The sequence below is a fragment of the Coffea eugenioides genome, chromosome 10 (genome assembly GCF_003713205.1).
Source record: "Coffea eugenioides isolate CCC68of chromosome 10, Ceug_1.0, whole genome shotgun sequence".
Taxonomy (NCBI): Eukaryota; Viridiplantae; Streptophyta; class Magnoliopsida; order Gentianales; family Rubiaceae; genus Coffea; species Coffea eugenioides.
The window spans coordinates 36,000,433-36,012,673 of NC_040044.1; the positions used below are offsets into that span (position 1 = coordinate 36,000,433).

General features: G+C 35.5%; 3 protein-coding genes across 6 annotated transcripts; 2 read left to right on the forward strand and 1 right to left on the reverse strand.

Moving 5' to 3' along the window:
- Positions 1 to 1,436: 1,436 nt before the first annotated feature.
- Positions 1,437 to 2,419, forward strand: LOC113748893 (photosystem I reaction center subunit N, chloroplastic). The gene is made up of 3 exons (XM_027292483.1): positions 1,437 to 1,831; positions 1,953 to 2,078; positions 2,180 to 2,419. Exons 1-3 carry the CDS (start codon positions 1,538 to 1,540, stop codon positions 2,267 to 2,269), a joined length of 510 nt encoding a protein of 169 aa, XP_027148284.1. The 5' UTR covers positions 1,437 to 1,537; the 3' UTR covers positions 2,270 to 2,419.
- A 1,570-nt stretch (positions 2,420 to 3,989) lies between these two features.
- On the reverse strand, positions 3,990 to 8,034 carry LOC113750080 (GTP-binding protein At2g22870). 4 transcript variants are annotated; one of them, XM_027294003.1, is made up of 7 exons: positions 7,887 to 8,034; positions 7,203 to 7,245; positions 7,065 to 7,125; positions 5,870 to 6,404; positions 5,708 to 5,777; positions 4,661 to 4,823; positions 3,990 to 4,486 (listed from the first exon to the last, which is right to left on the reverse strand). In XM_027294003.1, exons 4-7 carry the CDS (start codon positions 6,384 to 6,386, stop codon positions 4,274 to 4,276), a joined length of 963 nt encoding a protein of 320 aa, XP_027149804.1. In that variant the 5' UTR covers positions 6,387 to 6,404; positions 7,065 to 7,125; positions 7,203 to 7,245; positions 7,887 to 8,034; the 3' UTR covers positions 3,990 to 4,273. The 4 variants fall into 4 exon arrangements, with proteins under 4 accessions (XP_027149804.1, XP_027149803.1, XP_027149806.1 ...); XM_027294002.1 differs by lacking the exon at positions 7,203 to 7,245 and having other exon boundaries at positions 7,065 to 7,184; XM_027294005.1 differs by lacking the exon at positions 7,065 to 7,125 and having other exon boundaries at positions 7,185 to 7,245.
- Positions 8,035 to 10,395: 2,361 nt separating this feature from the next.
- Positions 10,396 to 11,649, forward strand: LOC113748894. Its single transcript, XM_027292484.1, has one exon. It carries the CDS (start codon positions 10,490 to 10,492, stop codon positions 11,486 to 11,488), a length of 999 nt encoding a protein of 332 aa, XP_027148285.1. The 5' UTR covers positions 10,396 to 10,489; the 3' UTR covers positions 11,489 to 11,649.
- The last annotated feature ends 592 nt before the right edge of the window (positions 11,650 to 12,241 follow it).

The window sequence follows — 12,241 nt, forward strand, 5'->3', positions numbered from 1 at the left end:
ATCAGGACCTAATACCAGCTGTTAATACTAATCCAACAACCCATTGTCCTATTCTATTAATAAGTCTATACCCTATGACTAATTTAAATTGAAAATCAATCTAATTTAATCAACAATGAGATATTTTTCATAAAATTTGCATCATTTTTCTTTTTTCTTGCACATGATAATACAATAGAGCTATTTAATGTTCGTTGTCATAATTTCTTAGAATCAATTTTATAATAATAAGTGTTTAAACATAACTAAAAGAACTGAAAATGCAATCGAAAAAAATCGGAACCGATGATTCAAGAATCGTAATTATAACCATCTCTATAAGAGCTAGTTTAAGTTCCACCTTTCAAAAGAATCGAAATCACCGATTTTTAAATCGAAACCGTAAGTTTTGGAATCGCAGTCATATCTACCTCCCAAATTCTAAATCTAGACACGGTCGCGCATCGTGCGATGTCATGCAACAGGCGTTCAAAAAATTGGACTGGTTGGGTACTTGCAGGTTACCAAAATTTAATGTTTGACCCACTATGAAACAAAACCAACTCAGTCTGAATGCAGATTGGGTACCCGGACTTTTGATCATTACTCTTTAAGCCTACCCCTCGCATGAAGCCCAAGGGCCCCCAACCCAGGTCTAAAGCATACTTCAAATGCAAATGAAAATGTTATGTTTGGTTTTAGGTCCCTCAAGTTTATTTATTTCTTAAAATGTTTTTAGTAACTTTCACTTATCTTTCGAAAATCAGAGTGACCTCCCCTTAGATTTGTCAAAATTTAGAAGATTTACTGTTGTATACTTTAAACTAGTTTAATTCATTTATTCAGTTGCCAAATAGTGTCACACTAGTATTGGTCTATATTTGTGGTTGTTTGTTTTAGTAGGCTGGTGCATTGAATCAAAACTTGCTCAAGTCTCAAGAAGGTTTAGGCTGTCACCGGGTTCCTTAGGAATCCAGCTAGTAAAGGTTTGGATAGAAGATTATTTGAAGAAAATATTTGGAATAATACTGTAATATTTTGTATATGTGATGTATATGAGATAAAAAGATAATTATAATTTATGTTTATGATGCAAGTTTAATAATATTTGAAAATTCCTTTTTGCAAATCAAGCTAACCAAACAGGCATGGAAGGATCAAATTTTGTGAACCGACACATACCAAGTTCTCTCAAATTTTTTATGTTGTTGCATCAACGACAAGAAATAACTTTGATATTATATATATATCAGCCTATATCGTAGAAATGTGGCATATTCAGTCCTTTGAAAGGAGATCCATGGCACATATTAAGTGTCCAAGGTGGATCCCAGCAGTTGAAGCTCACCACAGAAATTAGCATGTAGGCAAATTTGCCAATGGGAGTGAGGAAATCTCACCTTATCCACACTCCAACCACAGCCTTAATTCCATATCACCATCCAAACCTTCCATGTCAGACATAATCAGCTGTCCATAAACCAAAAATCCACTCTCCATTCTTTCTAAACTAATCCCTGCTCATCTTTAGTGACAAAGAATTTCTTTTGATCAAGAAATGGCAACCATGAACTCCAGTGTATTGGCTTGCAACTATGCCATTTCAGGCATGGGGTCATCAGACCTCAGCTCAAAGCTTGTTTCTGTGCCATCTTCAGTTGCAGTTGGTCAGAGACTGCCAATAATCAAGGCACAGCAAACTAGAGTTTCTGTATCAAAAGAATCAGAATCCCAAGGAAGAAGAGCAGCAATGCTTTGTCTTGCAGCTGCCCTGTTTACAGCAGCTGCTTCCACTTCCTCTGCAAATGCTGGTGTAATTGAGGAATACCTTGAAAAGAGCAAAGCCAACAAGGTCTCCTAGGACATTCTTGCTACAAACTATTCTGCATAATCTGGACGTTTGCACTATATCATCATACAGATGGCATGAATTCAATCTGATTTGACTCAGATATCATATTTTGTCATTGTAGGAACTGAATGACAGGAAAAGATCAGCCACAACCGATGCAAACTTTGCAAGAGCATACACGGTTCAATTTGGCACATGCAAGTTCCCTGAAAACTTCACTGGCTGCCAAGACCTGGCCAAGCAAAAGGTTTGATCAGTATACGCAATATAGTCATTTTTTTTCCTGTTAATGAATTCAACAAAATGTGTTGCAATTTTACTGTCATTTGCTCTTTTGACAAATTGCAGAAAGTGCCCTTTCTTACTGAGGATTTGGAGCTGGAGTGCCAAGGCAGGGACAAGTTCAAGTGTGGTTCAAATGTGTTCTGGAAATGGTGAACTATGTAAAGTAATTCCCAGGATGACCTCTCTAAGTTATAAGCTCCCAGAAAGATGTATCTAAATTTTTGTCAAGCACTTCTAATTGGATCTAAATTGTAATGATCTTCTCTGTGATCTTCTTTCATTATGCTTCTATTATTTCTTTTTTTCTTCTGTATGCATATATTTTCTTCTTAGTGATGAATGTAACCACACGGACATGGATCTTGGATCCACCATCAAACAACCTTGAGGTGGCTTTGTATGCAAATTATCCGTCCTTGAAATTTTTAAACAAAGAATTTTGGATTTTATTCCTTGAATCAACATGTCAGGAAGAAGAAAAAAATGGAGAAAGGTTGATTTTATACACGTCTTTAATGGAGACGAGGCAATATAAAGAAATGCATGTAAATTTGAAGCAAAAGTTCTAACTGCTTATTTGGTATACTATCTTGTAACAACATTAAGCACAAGTAGAGGACAGAAGCTCCAGTCAGAAGTTACAAGATGAAGCTGAAGCGATAAGGCTAGCAATGATCAAGGCAAAAGAACAACAGTGGCAGAAAATCAGAGTTAGCTCAAGGAATAAACAGCTAATCACTATGATTAAAGCTGGAGCAGCGAAAGACATTGGAATGTCGACACTAGTGGAAGACATTAATAGCCTAGTTAGCTTGTTTCAATTGTGCTTTTTTTGTGTAGCAAATACCGATAATATGAATTTATGCATGAGTATTAGTGAATATCCAGTAGGCATATTAATGGATGAGGAGAGAATCTATATCTCTCCTTAAGTGTCATGGTACACTTATGTATAGATGGTTGAGTCGTTGCTCAAATACTATACAATTTTTTACTGATCAATGAAAATTCCTATCGTTTCCGAAAAAAAACTAGCATTTGATAACGAATCTGAAATTTCCTGTCCGTTTCACTACATTACTATACATATAATATAACTATCTATAAAGAGCCAAAGCCACAAAAATAGGGGGGGGGGGGGGTGGGGGTGGGAAACTCTTTTAAGGTCTTCCCACCTGCAAGCATAAACTATAGACCTCACGGCAAATGGTTTCAATTTGACATACAATCGCAGGCTGCTCAAACTTGTTTTTCAGGGTCCCAAATCAGGTCGCCTTGGTCACAGCCGATTTAAAGTATTGTGCAAAAGCCAATTGGATCATCCAGCTGGTACCACCACGTTGGCCTTTGGAAAGTTTTGAATGAATATAGAACCATGACAGAAAACTGGGTTGTGATAGCTAGATATAACTTATCCTTTGTCTGGCACCAGAAGAAGGATAGCAAAATGGTGATTGGTACTTGAGTTCCGGCTGGCTGTGCAAGCTTCTTTCATGAGTAATTTTTTTTTTGGTACAGTACAAGTAATTTGCCACTGCTTCTTTCATGAGCAATTGTATATACAGTACAAGTGATGGATTATAGAATATTAATGGAGAAGCAGTGGCAAATTCAGTTCAAGCACACTTGATGGGAGGGCAGTTGGAATAGAGCAGCTTATACCATAGCAAATATGTCATAGTTTACAGTATTGCACTACCTTGTACAGCCCCTGGTGAAGTTGCTAGCACCTTGTTAGTAGGTAAAAAGGGAACTTTAACAGTTTAGCTAGGCCTTTGACCTCTGGCCTCATTGCAGCAGGGAAAGAACACACACTAACACGTGTAAGAGAGAGTACGAGGATAAGAAAGAGGTCCCAGCCAAAGTATCACTATATGGAAATTAAACTGAAAATCTTGACTGAACACCAAGATATTTAGACTTTTGAAATTAGCACCAAAATTAGACATGTATAGTTTCAGCTACAATAGGAGGCGCTCAAAATTTATCTACATTTGTCCAGAAAAAAATGTTACATACTGTCAGCTGGCAGCCTTCTACAACTTTAGCTGATCGCATATGAAGAGTTGTCCATTCTCAGAGAAACAAACTCATTCGATGTAGAATCATCATTGATAATCTTACATTTCTGTGCATTCCATAAGGGTCCGACATTTGCTATTCATTGTTCCAGTAGTTCCTTAATTGCGACAAATGCAAAAGAAGCTCATCCCTCCCCAAACCAGTCATGCTACTAGTCATTATCCATGGAGGATGTCGCTTGTAGTTTTCCCTGATAAGTTGTTGGAAGTCTCGAATATTCTCATCAGGCCTCTTTGCTTTGCCTCCTTTGATTTTGTCACACTTGGTGAAAACCAAGGTCATGGGTATCTGAAATTTTGATGAATAAAGACAATGATAATCAGCAACTTGCAAATGACTCATGAAACTAAGAGAAGCTACATTGAACATTTGACAAAGAAAAGACGAAAAATAATTAGTTTAAGCCAATGATAGCAAAATCAGTAGAAGGTTGATATTAGCTTGACATAGAAAGCAGAGTACATTGTTGCGTCCAAGCCAGTTTGCACAATCAAGGTCAATTTTCTGAGGTGGTACGCTAGCATCAACCAAAAGCAAAACAGAGACCAGTGTTTCCCGGTTCAAGAAGTAGCCTTTTGTGAATGCAGACCAATCCATTCTAGCAGCTTCAGGGGCATTAGCAAAACTGTAAACAAAAGAAGGTTACATGAGACAAACCAACAATCAAACTCACACTACTCACCAAGGCACCCAAGGTTAGTATGTACAAATATATCAAAAGAACTGAGATGCTAATAGGGGAAACTAATTGGTTTCACAGTATAAGCATTAAATTACAGATTAATTATGAAAGAAGCCGCTTAAACAGAATTCTCTTCAGAAATAGATGAGATACTGGTTTGTTAATGTGAGGTGGCCATTATTCTACATCCTCAGAAAACAAAATGGAACATTGTTTACAAATTTGGCAAGTAAAGCAGCTTTAGTTGTTATTACCATGTGTTACTGAAAGTAACTGCTTACTACAGTCAACTTTTAATTGGGGTACTTCTCCTAGTATCCTGGTTATACAACTCCAACACCCTAGCCAAGTTGTTCGACTACGATACATTATGGCGATATTCTTCATCAGCTAAACTCCCTAAAGGGCATCAAACTAATGGCAATCTTTATAGACCTAACTAATTCTGCAACAAAGCACATCAATGTAAAACAAGAACTATCTTTTCAGTAGTAATTACCCAGCCACACCAGATTTAATCTCTTACTCCATCTCTTTATGTCATATTTTGAAGTGATTATTTGATTTATGTTGGAGACAATGTGAGATTTAAGTGTGGGAGAGGGAAGGATTTAGGATTTTCAGCTTTTGATGTTTTACTCAAGAAAAAACAAAGAAAAGAAACTTCTTTTTGAATTTTATTGTATGCATGTTAGGTATTTTCTAGTGATTGGGGTTGTATTTCACGTCTATCCAGTAAGTAGAACTCATCCATATCCACAAAGGCAAAACTTATGCATATACTATGAGTATATGCAAAGCTATGTTGAAACTCAAAGTAAGCTTACCCATAACCAGGCAAATCCACAATATACCAACTTCTGTTCACCAAGAAATGATTAATGAGCTGAGTCTTCCCTATCACAAAATCAAATTTATATTGATTAGAACCAAACCAAAAAAATTTACAAGCTATCACTAATTTCTTCAAGTAGCTTGAGAACAGAAACCTGGCTTCTTGGATGTGAGAGCAACCTCCTTCTTGCGAACCAGAGCATTAATGAGCGATGACTTGCCAACATTGGACCTGCCCAACATAGCAAATTCAGGTCGGTCATCCTTCGGACAGTCCTTGGGCCGATTACTACTTTTCACAAACTCAACCTCTTTAATTTTAGCATCACCAGCATAAGGTCCAAGCACAATATTTGAACCAGGTAAGATCAAGTCATCTGTAACCTCTTCTGGGCCAACTCCAGGGGGCACAAATAATACTTTTTCTATGAATTTTTTGGTTTCAGAAACTGGACCAGGTTTAGAGCCTTTTGTTGCAAAGGATGCATGGTTACAATAATGCAAGTTAAACTTTGGCGTTTCAAACATTTGGAGTTTGTGAGATAGAGAAAGGAGGGGGTTTTTTGGAGAGATAGATTGGGGTGCTTGAAGAAGTGACGTGACTTGCAGGGTGAAAAAACGAGACCGCAATGTAACTAGCATGTTTTCTTGTATCAATGACTCGTTGTGCATCAAGTTTTAAAGCCTTTCCTGCCACCAATTCGAAACAGGATATAAATAATACCACCAACATGTGTTTAGAAGAAACCTAACAAACCAACTCAAAGGTCGCATCCAAGTATCATTTTCTTGAAAATCTTCAGCAGTTGACAGTTGATATGATCTCCTAAATTCTTGTAAAGTTTCTTAAATCATGTAATTATCTCGACAACTAAAATATGCCATTTTAGTTTTAGAAAAATGAGATCAGACCATGAACATAAAGTAAGGAATCAGGTCTTAGGACTTCTTTTTGGTTACTTTTGTTTGGATGAACAGTTTCACGAACTATTATTCAAACAACATCTTTGGAAACTTCAGTTCCATACAATTGGATTTTAAAGCATAATTGACCAAACCTTTTTAAACGTCATTATTGATTCATTGAGACTCCAGGCCCAAATATTACATATGAATGGAGAAAATTGCAACTAAGTTTCTTTAGGCAACCTTTACAAAATTTGATAACAAAATTTCTGGTCATGGAATCTTGTTCTATATGTAATTTAGAATCTATATAAAAGTATCAAGCGATAGCCATATGATACCAAAACTGAAGTTAGCAAAGCTCAACAACCAGACATAGCTAACATTTGATTGATGAACAACTATAACAGATTGACAACCTGGACCTTCTTGAATATCACATACCTGTGAGCAAAATGATACTGAGCTCAGCAAGATGGCAGAGTGAAAATCCAAACCAGCTTCACTGAAAACAATTTCAAATTTTAGCATTGCTTAGCCTGAATATTCTTGAATATCACATACCTGTGAGCAAAATGATACCGAGCTCAGCAAGATGGCAGAGCGAAAATCCAAAGCAGCTTCACTGAAAACAATTTCAAATTTAGCATTGTTTAGCCTGAATAACTTTCAACATCACTTCACTGAAAACAATTTCAAATTTTAGCATTGTTTAGCCTGAATAACTTTCAGCATCACTTCAATGATTAAGCAAAATTCTTCTTCTGTCTTCCAGCTCAGACAACAAAAATAAATTACAGGACCTTACGGTAAAAAAGAAAAGAAAAACTTAAAAATCAATCAATCTTTCGGTAGCAAGATTTTGAAAACATCTTCAAAAGCTGAAACAGCATCAATAGATGAAAACGGGCAATCCGTGCAGAAACAAAACAGACATACATCCATAAGTAGCACATTGAGGTTGAAAAACTTTAAAATTGCATTAAGTTTTTTTACTTTTAACGTAAAATGTTGCATTTTTTTTCACATTAAAATGTTGATTGCCAAAATATTCCATCACTGAAGTAATTAATGGCTCCCTCGATTAGTGTTGGACGAAATTCCATGTAGATGAAAACCCAGATTAAATTATTTGAAATGAGTCCATATTCCATAAAGCTCTGCGGAGCTAAGTCAATTTATCTTCTTTGAAGCATTTTAGCAAACAGGTAGTGGTCTTCTCAGACGACAACAAATACAAAGACACTAACAGGAATTCGTAAATACCCGTGGTAACTGAACAAGAAAACGAGAGCCCTGACCAGCACGGTGGCGGAGAAGGGATATGGCGGGTTGATGGGTAGCCACGGGGTTCAGCCTGAGCCCTGCCAGTAGGCTTGAAGGCGTGGTTCTGTAATTGTAAGGCTGTGTGTTTAGAGGGGCATTGATTCATTAGAAAGGACAGCGGGTAAATATAATAGTAAATTGTTTTTTTTTATGGGATAATTTCAGAAACTTCCCTTGAGTGTCTAATACCAACTGATACGGATGCGTATTGGAATAACCAATAAAAGTTTGATAAATATCAATAGATGAATGAAGTTTGATCAATATCAAAAGTGTGATGCAGAACTGTTTGGATTGTAAATTATTTGAGATATTTTTACTGTAGCACTTTTTGTGATGTGATGTATGTGAGATAAAAAAGTAATTGGGAAGATAAAAAGATGTGTTGGAAATTGTAATGATGATATAAACAAATAAATTTTGACAAATAATCATCTATCCAAACAAATCGAGTTACTGTTGATAGATTGGAAATTTCCAGCGAAATTTTCACACATGATCATTTTCCTTTAATTTGGGAATCTATGTGGCAATACATAGATTAACATGAGAACAAAATTTGAAACAATATTAATTGGGGATTATTTTTTGAGAATATTTACTACTGGATGAAGCTTTTCTTTCCTATTATTCTACATGGCAACCAGGATAATTAGGCCGCGATAATAACATTTTTATGGATATAAAATTTGAAAGTCAATCACATTGGAAATATTTTTTAGAAAGAGAGTTATTTTGACAAAAAACTTGATAATACTCAATCAAAAGTTCAAAACCTTTGAACTCCAAAAACTCGCACTGATCTCCTTTAATTCAATTTTTTAGTTTTGCAACACGTCTAGCTTAAGCCTAAAATTGGAAATGTTTGATCTAGTCAATTATAGAGCTGTGAAGTAAAAATACATTATTGTATCTCTTGGAATTCTACTTAGCTATTGTATTGTAATTCCTTACTTTTTGTCTTGTTATTTGTAATTATATGTATAACATTTTAGTATTTTGTAGTATTTTTTATTAGAATACGTGCACATAAATTCTTGATAAAAAAAAACAAGTGATCAAAACTGAATTTGACATAAAAGAATTCCATGTCAAAAGCAAAATGAAGTGAAGAAAAATCTCTTGCGTTCGAAAACCAGTGATTATCGCTAGAAACCCAGAAATTGCCCAAATCTTTCTCGTTATTATTCTCTTATCCATACCGTGTGGTGTAAGCTGCGACCATGCGGACCTTCTAGATTTCCAACACGGTCGGTCAATGAGAAAAGTCAACACGCAATATGTCATTCATGTTGTTGAGTTTTCCAACATTTATTATTGATGCATATTAAAGGTTTATCAACAACCCAATAACCATGAGCCAAGCTCAGTGGGATTTAAGTTTCTCCTTGAATTGTAGGTAAGGGTTCAAATTTCATCTGTAGCAAAAAAAATTTAAGGGTGGTGCCAAAGCATCCCTTTGATCCCAAAAGATCTGTGTACCTACTAGTCCCCATCCCGATAAAAAAAAAAGCCAACAGATTTCTTGATTTATTCGTTTTGATATTTGACCAAATTAAGTTTGGTGAAAAGAGTATGTTACAATTGAGTGAAAAATTTTCACATCCTTTGAAGGTAGTCCACTCACTCAAGTTGGTAAAAAAACTATTTTTTTGATGAATTTGGATAGAGTATTATTTGAAATAATTACTGTAGCACTATTTGTCATGTGATGTATATGAGATAAAAAGATAGTTGGGAATATAAAAAGGTGGGTTGGAAAATGTGTTTATGATGCAAGCGAAATATTATTTGGAATAATTTCACTATCCAAACTATCATTTCATTGAATTTGCACAAATGATAAAAAGTACATGAATCATATACATATATAAATAGATCTGAAGAACAAATATTTGATACTACAGATTTAAAAAATTAATAGAATATTATACTGAAGTTCCAAAAAAACAATCAAAAGATAAAATACTTTTTCTATTGCTAGATGCATTGTGAGGAAGAATGGTCAATCATAACTCAACTAAAAGTTTAAGAAAATTTAATGAGCTCATAAATCTTTCTCCTTCTAAAAAGAAAATATTTGCTAGAGTTGATCAAAAGTTCAATCATAACTTGATTATAAATTCCCAAAAAAAAAAAAAAAAAGCCAAAGGGGAGGAGGGGTGGAGAACCTACCAATTATAATATTCTCTTCTGCATATTTTTTTTTTTACTTTTTTCCTTTTTCAGGAATCTACTGATTCAAGTCTATGTCCAACCCAGAAGTCAAGTCTTCCTCTCTGAATTGCAAAATTAGGAAATTGATTTTTTGGAAGTGGGAAGCATCTTGGTTGTTGCCTTTTTCTTGACTTGGAAAAAAAAATGCAACGCCTAATTTTGACAGGTCAAAGTCCACGAGTCCTCCCGGCCCAACCCACAAGGCAATCATCTATATGCCACCAATTCTGTTTCTGAGCCTCAACAACATCAATCTCATCTTCTCCGTTGCCTCATCTCCATTCTCTCTCTTTTCTAGTATAGGACAGAAAAAAAAAAAAAATTTCATGGACAAAGAACAAGAAGAAATTCAATTTCTTGGATTCTTTGGCATAATCAAAGAATCCATCAATATTGTCCCCGCATGGAGAAAAATATTCAGCCAAATTTCATTGGCTTTGATCTTTCCTCTTTCCTTCATCTATCTAGCTCATATACAAATTTCTCAATCTCTCTTCACGAATATTGTTCGTGATGAATCTATTCTAGACAGAATTCCAAGGGGAACTCCAACCTACGATAAAATTTCAGACATACTTTCGTCCGAATGGACAGTATTTTTTCTCTTCAAAATAGGTTATTTCATCTTTTTCCTCGTATTAGCCCTTCTTTCAACATCAGCTGTTGTTTATACGATTGCATGTATATATACAGCAAAAGATATAGCCTTCAAGAAGGTCATGAGCGTCGTCCCAAAGGTTTGGAAGAGGCTAATAGTCACATTCCTATGGAACTTTGTCATTATTTTTGGCTACAATATTGTTGCAATACTTGTTTTCTTTGTCTTCATGACCCTAATACCACCTGGGGTGTTTTCAGGAGCAGTTCTTTTCATCCTTTTTATGGTATATCTGGTAGGATTTGTGTATATTAGTGTTATTTGGCATCTGGCTAGTGTGGTTTCTGTTTTAGAAGAAAGTTATGGCTTGAATGCCATGATCAAGAGCCAAGACCTCATCAAAGGCAAAGCTGGAATTTCAATGGTGATTTTTGTCATCTACAACTTTTGCTTCTTTGGTATTCAGTTGGCGTTTGAATGGTTTGTTGTTCTTGGAAATGGGGGTGGCCTTGTCTTGAGAATTGGCTATGGAATGCTCTGCCTTGCATTGCTGTCCATGCTGATCCTCTTTGGGCTCATTGTTCAGACAATCATCTATTTCATCTGCAAATCTTACCATCATGAGAACATTGACAAGTCCTCATTGGCAGATCATCTTGAAGTTTACCTTGGGGAGTATGTACCATTGAAGTCAAAGGACGTACAATTGGAGCATTTTGATGTTTGATTTTTCCTTTTAGATCCAAATGTTATGTTTGATGATCACATAAACTTTCTATACATAGTGCTCCCTTTACGGAGGAGATCACATCACATCAGTGTATTTTGTATCCATTCACTTTCCATATGGAATTTGACAGAGAATACATCCCTTCTGGGTTTTGTCTTGGTATTGGACCATTATTTCTTTCTATATTGTTCTTTTCATGTATTGCCACAATTTATTTTATAGTACAAATATATTTTGTGCATCAGCTGCAAATTTTAGTGGACAAATGAAGATGAGATCTGAAGGTGTGCAAAATGTCTAAAGAAAGGTCAAGAGTCACTGATATAACCTCTAAATTTCAACAATAGATCCAATAAAAATGTGTAGTAAGACAACTTCATGTAATAAGTTGATAGAAGAGAAATAGTACGTTTTCAGAATGTAAAGTATATATAAATCTGATTTAAATTCAAATGAATTTTTTTTTGGCTAAGATTTTAAGAAGATCACAATAGTGAGAGTAATACAATTAACGAACAACTAAACTACGAATGTTGGGAATTTCTACAATTACAACTCAGTAGCACTACAACAAATCCCACAAAGAGTCGGAAAAGAAACTTACGTAGTGAGATCTAAACCTAGAACCAAATAAGACAGTTAAGGTCTCGGATGGTCTCGAGGTAGCCTAGTTAGGTCCCGAAATCGTGTGTTCGAATCACTTTTCTATCGCTTGTATATCCTTAGAGGGCGGGGTGCACAGATGCAAGG

Excerpts from the sequence above, each read along its gene's own strand:
- LOC113748894 (XM_027292484.1), top strand. The coding sequence starts at position 10,490 with ATGGACAAAGAACAAGAAGAAATTCAATTTCTTGGATTCTTTGGCATA.
- LOC113748893 (XM_027292483.1), top strand. The coding sequence starts at position 1,538 with ATGGCAACCATGAACTCCAGTGTATTGGCTTGCAACTATGCCATTTCA. Across the intron at positions 1,832-1,952 it reads AAAAGAGCAAAGCCAACAAG|GAACTGAATGACAGGAAAAG; the intron begins GTCTCCTAGGAC and ends TTGTCATTGTAG. Across the intron at positions 2,079-2,179 it reads AAGACCTGGCCAAGCAAAAG|AAAGTGCCCTTTCTTACTGA; the intron begins GTTTGATCAGTA and ends GACAAATTGCAG.
- LOC113750080 (XM_027294002.1), bottom strand. The coding sequence starts at position 6,386 with ATGCACAACGAGTCATTGATACAAGAAAACATGCTAGTTACATTGCGG. Across the intron at positions 5,778-5,869 it reads TCTCACATCCAAGAAGCCAG|GGAAGACTCAGCTCATTAAT; the intron begins GTTTCTGTTCTC and ends ATTTTGTGATAG. Across the intron at positions 4,824-5,707 it reads GTGGATTTGCCTGGTTATGG|TTTTGCTAATGCCCCTGAAG; the intron begins GTAAGCTTACTT and ends TTTTGTTTACAG.